The sequence below is a fragment of the Myxocyprinus asiaticus genome, chromosome 42 (genome assembly GCF_019703515.2).
Source record: "Myxocyprinus asiaticus isolate MX2 ecotype Aquarium Trade chromosome 42, UBuf_Myxa_2, whole genome shotgun sequence".
Lineage (NCBI taxonomy): Eukaryota > Metazoa > Chordata > Actinopteri > Cypriniformes > Catostomidae > Myxocyprinus > Myxocyprinus asiaticus.
The window spans coordinates 19,028,302-19,038,772 of record NC_059385.1 but is presented as its reverse complement, the minus strand read 5'-3'; the positions used below and the strand labels follow the sequence as shown (position 1 = coordinate 19,038,772).

The window sequence follows — 10,471 nt, the reverse complement described above, 5'->3', positions numbered from 1 at the left end:
CAGCGTAAAAATCAATAAAATGAGTTTTTATTATCTTTTTCATAAAGAATATATGGTATAATATACATATTTGATGTTGCATGAAATTTCTCTTATAATTGGACATTCATCTTGTGTGACTCAGAGGGAGTACATTGACTTTTGCTACCAACATGTCAAAAAATATCCATCTTTCAGTTTTATTTTCTGGCTTCTAGAATATTTTTACAACATTTGATAGGCAGAAAGCTATTGACTTTGGCATTTGATTAGAATGCTTTCTGCACGCTTACAATCCTCGATCCACAAAACTGTTTAACTCGTACACTGGCTTTTCCACTTCTAATTCTTTTTTACAAATAACTTAGTAATGGCACTCTTCCTTGGAAGAAAACATTTGCAAAAGAAACACATCCTTCATTCTCATCTCTTACCCGCAAATATAACTGATCCTATCGCAGGTAAGTGTGTATGACAGTTTTGAAAAATAAATGGCACGGTGACAATGGGAAAATTAATAATACAACTGAACTGATTTTATAGAATATGATATATAGATCACTCAGTTCTCAATCTTCCCAAGTTTCAGATTCTTGATGAATAAATGGAACTTATTCTGATGAACGTGACAAATAATAATTCCAGCAACTTTCAATATTCAATTAAATGCATATTTCACATTAATTAATTCTTTTCAAGACCCATAAACATTGGTATCAATCTTTAAAAAATCTCAAGGACCTTGACAACTGGAAACAGCAAATGGCAACCAGTGCAAGTAACTTTGGAATTCAAACTTAAAAATAAAACGATTCATTTTCATCACATTATTGTGATTGAAAACGAAAGGCAATGACATCATATTGAACAACATATTCCTCCTGATATTTAAAGGGTTCACCCAAAAATGAAAAAAATCTGTCATCATTTGCTCACCCTTATGTTGTTTAAATCATATGACGCAAAAGAAGATGCCAAGCAGAATGTTAGCCTCAGTCACCATTCACTTTCATTGCATCATTTTTCCATACTATGAAAGTAGATGGTGACTGACGCAGTCATCTGTTTGGAACATGAGGGGGAGTAAATTACAACCAAATTTTAATTCTTTATTTTAACGAATTATTCCTTTAAAAATGGAAACAGAGGAAAATCTTCAAATGTATGCAGCTCTAGAAACTGTAAAGCAGTCAGAAGTGATAAACACTAAAAACAAGAATGCTGACATTTTACATTGATATTAAAGTACTGTTACTTCTGTAACGTTTTGTAACCAAGGAGACTTCACACATTCAACAGTATAACAGGTGCCACAGTCAACATGACTTGCATAATGCCATTAATAATGCAATGTCTTGTGGGAAAATATGTTTGTAAAGGGCTTCCAGTTTGAATAACACATGATAATTTTCAATGCTTCTGACCCTGTTACAATTCCTGCAACTTTTATACATCCGATTTAAATCCACAATCCAGAACAGCGTCTTTGAAGCTAAAAGTGGATAAAGTTTAAAGCTAGAACAACAAAGTGACGCATCTGTCAGTTTCTAATGCCAAACATATTAAAAGGATAGTTCACCCAAAAATGAAAATTCTGTCATCATTTGCTCACCCTCATGTTGTTCCAAACCCGTATGACTTTCTTCAATGGAACAAAAGATTTTAGGCAGTATGCTAGTCTAAGTCACCTTTACATACCATCTCCTTCAGTGTTTCACGGAAGAAAGAAAGTCATACAGGTTTGGAACAACATGAGGGTGCGTAAATGATGACAAGATTTTCATTTTTGGGTGAACTGTCCCTTTAAGGTGAAACTCTCGGCTCAAAATCGAAACATTTCCCAAGTGAAACAACGCAAACACATAAAATGTACAAACAAGATCCGTAACAACAGAAGTAAATATGATCCCACTCATGTAACGGCAAGATTGATTAACATTGTCTAACACTGTGCAAATAGTACAAAAAAGGAAAAAATACAATATTCACTGAAACCGTGTTTGTATGAAAGTAAAAATGGTCTAGTTTGTTATTACATTTGTATAACTTATTTACGCAATATCCCATCCCTTGCAAATACATCGGTCCTTGACTTTTGTACATAGGTCTCAAGGGTTTTGCGGCACATATGCAGTATTTCGTTCTGGGGAAAACAGTTTGATAAATGCTTTTCACACTTATAAAGCAGCTTGCCTTAGATCAGTTTCATTCTCAATCTAGACATTCTAGGTCAGTTTTGGACGTGGAATTTCAAATGCATGTGCTCGGAGAATAACTGACACCTCACCTCTACACTAAGAGCAAGCAGCGAGATGGTCTCGTTATTATAAACGAACACCACTTTGTTGACTATAACGAAGTTGCGTGCTTGTATTGTAGAAATCTTTGATTGTTACAACTGGATGAATCTCACAAAACCTGTCCAAAGAATGAAAGCTGTAAGAAATAATTTTGCTTAATGAAAATGAAGTCTATCATTGAGATTTTTTGCCCAGCGACATTATTACATATTTACATATATTCTGATTCATCCAGCTGTATTCTGATTTTGTTGAGTCGCTTACATGCAGTGTAGACGCAGTGTGAGACGTCTGCTCTTTACAGTACTCATTTTAAGGAATCTAAACGAAAATCTTTAATGAGTGCTCTGGTTTTATTTCCAATTTTTTAAAGAATATGTTGCAAACTCTGAAGGTTCAGCCCAAACTAAAAGCTATATGGAAAAATAAACATATTTACAGATATCAGAGCACTGGGATAAACACAAGAGAAATGTAGGATTAATACATACCAAAATAATATTTCATTATTCACATATTTATACACTATTCACATATTAACAAAAATGTGGACGCTGAAGCCCACTGATTCTAACACTCATTTTCCCTATTATCTGTTTTCAAGGCTTTTGCTCAATCTGGATATTTTACCAGATCTTTGGACCCGTCAATGGAAGCTGATGATGTACCAAAATACAAAAGTGTTTTGCCGCAACCTGTCTTTTTCTTCCAGCTGTACACTGAAGTTATTCATTGCATCAGGCTGCAATAGCTTGAACACTCAACTGCAATCTATTATTGCAGATACTATATCAGAAATACAAGTTTCTAGTCCACAGGCACCAAAAATCTGGCAGAAGACTATTCACAAATTACATGATAGCTTGCAGCACTCAGCTTCTGTTGTCATTTTAGATCCATCCAACACTCTTGCCTTTGTCTGCTTATATTGCGTTTTAATTTCTTCCAAATAGATGACCCGACTTGGATGAATATCCTTAGAAAGCGATTGAACTGAACAGAGTATTATCATAGCACCAAACTGAAAAGCAGGAGAATAGATCGTCGAAAGGAACAGAACCAAGTTCGGAACGAAGATTTGTCTTAATATAAGAACACCAGAGCTCTGGCTGTGGTGAATACTGGTGTTTGATGTCTAGACGCTGGGGTGGTGAGAGGTGAATGCGGGTGGAGGGGAGAGGGAGAGGGGGCTGGCCTGGGCATTTGAACCTACAGGTGCAGCTCCAGAGGAAGAGTCCACTGACTGTGAAACACTATGTACAGGAAATAAGGATTGATAATAAGTAATTAACTGGATCTGAACCTATTCTAAGAAGGCACATATTTACGGTCTAATAACTATTATCTGAGCAGCGTTACAAGATCCTTACCTGACTGTGTAACTGGTTACATGAGCTGGGTCTGTGACTCCGGCAACAAAGAGTTTTTTGGGCGGCCCATCTGATTCCACTCCACCTGATTTGAGGAAGAAGAAAATTAATTAGTAATATCCAAATAAGCTTTATTTTTATTATTTTTTCATTGCATTTTTTTTAATACATTTTTTAAATTTTATTACTTCATTTTTTTTTATTATTGTTAATTACTTTTATTTCAATTCTTTTTTTATAATTGTATTTTATTATTTGTATTATTTTATTATTATTTTTTTATCCTCTTTTTCTCCCAATTTTGAATGCCCAATTCCCACTACTTAGTAGGTCCTCGTGGTGGCGCGGTTACTCACCTCAATCCAGGTGGCAGAGGACAAGTCTCAGTTGCCTCCGCTTCTGAGCCAGTCAATCCGCGCATTTTATCACATCTCTCGCTGTGCATGACACCGCTGAGACTCACAACATGTGGAAGCTCATGCTACTCTCCGTGATCCATGCACAACTTACCATGCGCCCCATTGAGAGGGAGAACCACTATTCGCGACCATGAGGAGGTTACCCCATGTGACTCTACCCTCCCTAGCAACCGGGCCAATTTGCTTGCTTAGGAGACCTGGCTGGAGTCACTCAGCACACCCTGGATTCGAACTCACGACTCCAGGGGTGGTAGTCAGTGTCTTTACTCGCTGAGTTACCCAGGCCCCTATTATTTGTATTTGTTTTACATTTTTTTATGATTGTACTAAATTGTACTTTTATTTTAATTCTTTTTTTTTTTAACCATTTTATTAGTATTTTTATTATTATTATTATTTTAAAAGGGCCTTATTTATGAAACATCAGCAGAACACATTTTTTTGTAACTCATTCTTAAGTCCATTTGTGCAGAAGTTGTCCCACTGAACTGAATGCAACAGTTTACATAAGAATGGTTTTAGGTACGATTTACACTTGTGTTAAGAAATAAGAAATAAGGCCTAATGGAAATGCACAACATTACTTACCTTTCCTTTTCAAAGGTACAACTGATGGCCATCTCACTCCAGAGCTCACAGATCCTCTGTTTGATCAAGATCACATGAAAAGTTTTGTTCTCACATCATCACATCAAAAGTTTATTTCTGAAATCCAAACTTGTTAGTTTGGAAATCTGAAGAAGGAATTAATATCCTATATATTCAGACAATCTTCAATGGCAACTGATAACTCATCAAATAATGACAGAAATACTGTTGTTTTATTCAGAAACATACCCGCGAAACCTTCTAATTGGACTGGGTGAGGAATTAGGAGTGACACCACTGTCCTGGGAATGGAATCCCTGTGTGGGACATACAGAGAGAAGACAATGGATTGAAATCCTAGAACTGATGACCTGAAACCTGATTAAACCTTACGAGAGAGAAATACTCACTGGAGACAGTTGGTCATGCCAATGACTCGCAGGAGGGAAGGGAATGGCAGGAGAGGCACTTACAGGAGGGGGAAAAAAACACAAAACCAATAAATAAGTAATAAAACAACTTTGGCTTTGATACCATACACTGTGCAAAAATGTGCTTGACATTTGTGAGGAGTAGTCTGGTTACCTTAGTCTCTGTAAACTCCCTCTCAGAGTGAGCTCCATATTCTCAATCTGGGAGAGAAACAGTCATGTTAGAGAAGATAATTGTTATCTAAGCAATGGCAATGAATCTAAGGGACTTGAGTCTACCAGGTTCTGTCTTAAATATGTCAAAATAGAAATCGAATGGAATGCCAAATGTGTTGAACACCCGAGTGTGCGTTTCCATCAAGACTACTTGGCGTTCCTGATCAAGTCTTTAGTGCTCACCTGTCTCTTGTGTTCAGATCTCTCACATGACAGGGAGAATGGGGACAGAGGAAGGGTCTGCAACACAAAAGCAACATATTAATGACACCTTCAAAGCAAATGCTCCACCTTGATGTTCACAGTCTCAGTGCACACTCACCCGCAAGGGACAGCTCGGATTTACAGACACGCTGCTCCGACGATACCGAGCCAAACTATTAGAGCTGAATAATGTCATTCCATCACTGTTGTGACTGCAAGACAAAAAAAATTCATAAAATGACCGGAATACTTAAAATACACCCAAAATGAAAATTCTCTCATCATTTACTCACCCTCATGCCATCCCAGATCTGTATGACTTTCTTCTTTCTTCTGAACACGAATGAAATTTTTTATATTAATATTTCAGTTTGGTAAGTCCATAAATGCAAATGAATGGTGACCAGACCTTTGAAGCTTCAAAAACCCCATAAAGGCGGCATAAACCTAATCTATAAGACACCAGTGGTTAAATCCATGTCTTCAGAAGGAATATGATAAGTGTGGGTGAAAAACAGATCAATATTTTAGTTCTTTTTTAACATTCTTCGTGCATATTGCCACGTACTGGGCAGGGAGGAGAATTTATAGTAAAAAAGGAGTTAAATATTGATCTGTTTCTCACCCACATTTGTCATTTAGCTTCTGAAGACATAGATTTAACCACTGGAGTCGTATGGATTGCTTTTATACTGCCTTTATGTGCTTTTTAAGCTTCAATGTTTTGGACAAGAGCTGAAATATTCTTCTAAATGTCTTCATTTGTGTTCAGCAGAAGAAAGACATTCATACACATCTGGGATGGCATCAGGGTAAGTAAATGAAGAGAGAATTTTCATTTTTGGGTGAACTATCCCTTTAAAAAATGACACAATAACAGATATTGAGCAGTTTCAACACATATCACACATCTTGAAAAATTGTTCTGGGTTCAGATTATTTATGTTTCACAGTCATACTTACAATAAAATCACCTATTCATAAGGAAATACATTTTCAATTCTACTCTATTCTTGTCTATCCACCTTTTTCCTGAACGTGAAAGTGTTCCACGATTTGGTCTCCATTATTTTCGCTCACATCGGCGTATATTCTTAGCGGGTAATGTAATGTTTAAGGTATTACATTTGTAAAAATGTTCATGCATATACCTCACAGAGCCGAGATGACAGTGTTTTATAGACAGTGCCTCACCTGAGTGTGTAGATGTCATAAAGCGATGGTCCGAGGTTAGTTACATGGATATCAATAATTATTTGTATAGTTGTTATGACAGCCAAAAAATGCACAAGTTGAGTCTGACATTCATTTTTACTCCAAATAACACTTAAATAGTTGTTGTTCTCCTCTGGATCGCTCGTTTTGGCAGATTTTACATGGCGTCTCGAGACCCAAAATAGAAAACAGGCAATAACAATCATCATGGAGCCCCCCAGTGGTTGCTCAGGAAAAGTGTGGATTCTATTCACTGTTGTAAGTGCAATTCTTTTACCTGACGTTGATCATGGGGGCGCTGTTCGACCTTCGGAGGGCTCCTCCTGCGCCTGCGCACTGGTCCACCTCCATCCTCTCCATAGCTCGTCCTCTGGCACCGAGACTGCGCGTCACTCACGGCCGGGCTGAACGCGCCCCGACTCCGCCTGAGCCTGAAATATCCCCCGGCAAAAGCCCGACCAGCAGGCCTCTCGCCAAAACACCCGATCCAATTTCACTCCCCGGGACTGCTTTCCCTTGACTTGTCGTCTATCGCATTTTCTTGAATGTTTTAAGCAATATCGAGTCGGTTCGAGCCAATAATTCAGTTAATACTAATAAGCTCGCGCTCAAACTTCGTATAAACTCCTCAAGTTGATTTCGTCGCCGTAAGCGCGAGCATAATACAGTTATTTATTTGCATTAAGGAAACTGTCTTAACATTTAGAATATAAAGCATATATATTAAGTACAACTTCCAATGCAAATCCCCAAACTCGACAAGGTCCTTTGGCTTTTTAATCCAAACCAACTTCAAAACGTAGCAAATAAAAAAACAACTAAAATATCGAACAGCCTTCAAGCGAATAAGCACAGATGAAAGTAATCGGAAATACGTTTTTCAAGTCTTTTCGGTCAAATGTCGTGATAAAGGTGAATCTTTCTGGCACGGCTTATTTTTTTCAAGTTTACCTGCTAGTTTGTAAAGCAGTCGAAAAAATGACATAACACAATCCTGATCAAACATGTGATCCTCGGGTATGTCGGTGGAAGCATCCTCTTCTGAAAGTGCCTGCTGATACTGTCTCAAACACGGGATACATTAAAAGTTTTCCGGTCATATCTTAATTTAGAAAATAAAAAATATTTCCCGCAACCAAATAGAGATTGTGCATCTCCTTGTACAACAGCGCCTCGCTCTGGTCGACTAAAGAATTGCATGAAGTGATAAACCACTGCATTACCAAGGCTTCAGAAAAGTGAATATGTGACTTACATTTTTCTTCTGCATATTACTTTGCCCATTATTCTTAGCCTTATTTCAGTATATTATATTGTGATTTTTGCTTTTCATCTTAATTTAAGTTTAAAGTAATCTTATTAATGAAAAGGAAATGTAAATATTTAAGATCATTTTCATTGTTGATTAAGGCAGAGGAATCACCTTTGGATACACATCACAGTCACAAATTATGTAAAAGATGTAACTGATAAAGTAAATTTCATCAGTATGAATAACATTCATATAATGAATACCTAGTGTTACTTATGAAATGGTAAATGCTCAGGAATTATAAACTTACATATTCAAGCATAAATCAAGCATAATCATTTACTTTGACTGTCTGGATGGGGGAGTGCCAGCATGTTAATAAGACCTGTGACCCCAGATCACCAGGTGCTTATAAGATTCCATACTGAAAAAGTGTGCTTTAATCTTTGCAAAACGTTTTGTTAATTTTTTATTTTATTAAAGTACTTCTTTATTTATTATAGAGTGCATTTAAAAACAAAGCTTTATTAAACTGTAAAATACTAAACATGTGCAACTCAAACATAGTTCCAGGATCTGAACAAGATACAGGGCACGCCTTGCCTAATAATTTAGAGCTAAACAAGATGTAAATTAATAACTTTATGCTTCCTGTTTCTTGTGTATATTCCTTCCACCTGTTAACGGTTTCTTGTCAGTCAGCAACTTGTAACAAATTTATATAAGTACAGTTATTGTTTAATAAATCCCTATTTTATTCATACTAAAAGGTTTTCATTTTTTACTCATAAAAAAAAAAAAAAAAAAAAAATTTTTAAAAGAGGTGGGTGGATATACTGTAACTACTAGATCAAATACTTGTATGAACAATAAAACATGCAAGTAGTACACTCCCATTGAGATATCCTCCTGTGCATTCCTGACCTGCAGTAGTCAACTATGTTGTTCCTGATGATTTTGAGTCACTCTCATGACCTTCATCTGCTTTAGGTGGATTGCCCTGCTCTCGATCATCTAGTTTTTGTCCTCCAAGAATCTGTAAAGGCCAGAGAAGGTGTGTTTGCTGACCTGCATTGGTCCGTCCACAGCAGGCTAAACTTTTGTCCCCTGTTAAGAAATAAAGGAGCGCATTGAGCCACGAATTGCAGGATGCCAGGGGCCTAGTGATCTTGTAGCATATGGAGACCATCCGCATGGTTTGGCACTCTACTACCTTTGTTTCTTTGAGGATGAGGAAGAGAGTCCTTGTGATGTGAAAGGGCAGAAAGCAAAGCGCAAACAAAAGCGTGATGGTGATGATGGTTTTGATGGACTTACGGCGCCTGTTGATGTATGGAGCATTCAGAGAGCCAGAGATGGACACGGATGTCCTATCCTTGACCCCTTCGTCCCCACTGCACATCCCCCCTTCCTCCTGCATTTGGGGCTGGGACGGTAGCGACTGGAAGATGGTACGTACCACTTGTGAGTAACACCATGCAATTACGATGAACGGGAAAAAGAAGCACAGCAGATGAAGAACAATTCCATAGGGTACATACTCTGAGAACTCACTGTCTATGGCATCATCCCAACAGTTCCGGTATACTTCAACTCTTCCTGAATTTGTGCTACCTGTGGACAAAGGATCACCCCCTTCATTCATTCCATCCCCTAACATCCTCGTTACTTCCCCAGTTTTGGCAAAACGGACAATGGGGCAGGTAAGTATGAACACTACTACCCATACAGTTGTACAAATGCCTCTAACCGCCCGCTTGCTCTCCAGGGCGATGGTTCTGATTGGATGGCAGATGCCCATGTAGCGATGGACGGATATACAGGTGAGAAAGAAGATGCTGCAGTAGAGGTTGAAGTAAAACAGGAAGCGCACCAACCTGCACATGAAGTCTCCAAACACCCAATGATCACGCATGACGTAGCTGGCCACGAGGAACGGCAGAGAGAAGCTGTACATCAGATCTGTAGATGCCAGATTGACCATGTAGATGAGCGAAGTGTTCCACTGGCGGCCGCCTCTACAGCGGTAGGAACGCAGTAGAACAGTGGAGTTCAAGACGAGGCTGAGCAAGAAGGTCAAGGAGTAGCAGAGAGGTAAGATGACGTACTTGTAGGACTCATCGATGCTGCAGCTGTGTGGTGCAGTGTGGTTTTGAAGATCTGAAGCATTGACATCCAACAGCACCAGTACATTGGAGATTGTGTGAGGCGAAGCCATGGTCTTCATGATCATCTGTCGTTTATCTTGTAACCACAAAGCCACATCATTGTCTTCGTCCACAACTCCTTGGAGACTTCTCCACTTCAATCTAAAAGGTCCACATTCTTCAAACGTCAGAGTTTTCTCATTAAAATATCTCCTGGAAGTACATAAATCCACAAAAATTGAGAAAAAAGGGGAACATTGCTTATTTTTTGATCCAATAGTTGGTCCAATATATAACAATAACACTACTATGACATTGTAAATCTTAGCTTTCAACTTCACAGTCTGCCC

The 10,471-nt window shown here is 38.1% G+C and overlaps 2 protein-coding genes across 2 annotated transcripts; both read right to left on the bottom strand.

Annotated features, from left to right (window-relative positions):
• Positions 1 to 11: 11 nt before the first annotated feature.
• On the bottom strand, positions 12 to 7,888 carry LOC127433036 (P2R1A-PPP2R2A-interacting phosphatase regulator 1). The gene is made up of 9 exons (XM_051684655.1): positions 7,000 to 7,888; positions 5,626 to 5,719; positions 5,487 to 5,543; positions 5,242 to 5,288; positions 5,067 to 5,124; positions 4,906 to 4,973; positions 4,657 to 4,712; positions 3,650 to 3,734; positions 12 to 3,532 (listed from the first exon to the last, which is right to left on the bottom strand). Exons 1-9 carry the CDS (start codon positions 7,080 to 7,082, stop codon positions 3,415 to 3,417), a joined length of 666 nt encoding a protein of 221 aa, XP_051540615.1. The 5' UTR covers positions 7,083 to 7,888; the 3' UTR covers positions 12 to 3,414.
• A 548-nt stretch (positions 7,889 to 8,436) lies between these two features.
• LOC127432289 (P2Y purinoceptor 3) lies at positions 8,437 to 10,207 on the bottom strand. Its single transcript, XM_051683186.1, has one exon. It carries the CDS (start codon positions 10,205 to 10,207, stop codon positions 8,912 to 8,914), a length of 1,296 nt encoding a protein of 431 aa, XP_051539146.1. The 3' UTR covers positions 8,437 to 8,911.
• Between the last annotated feature and the right edge of the window lie 264 nt (positions 10,208 to 10,471).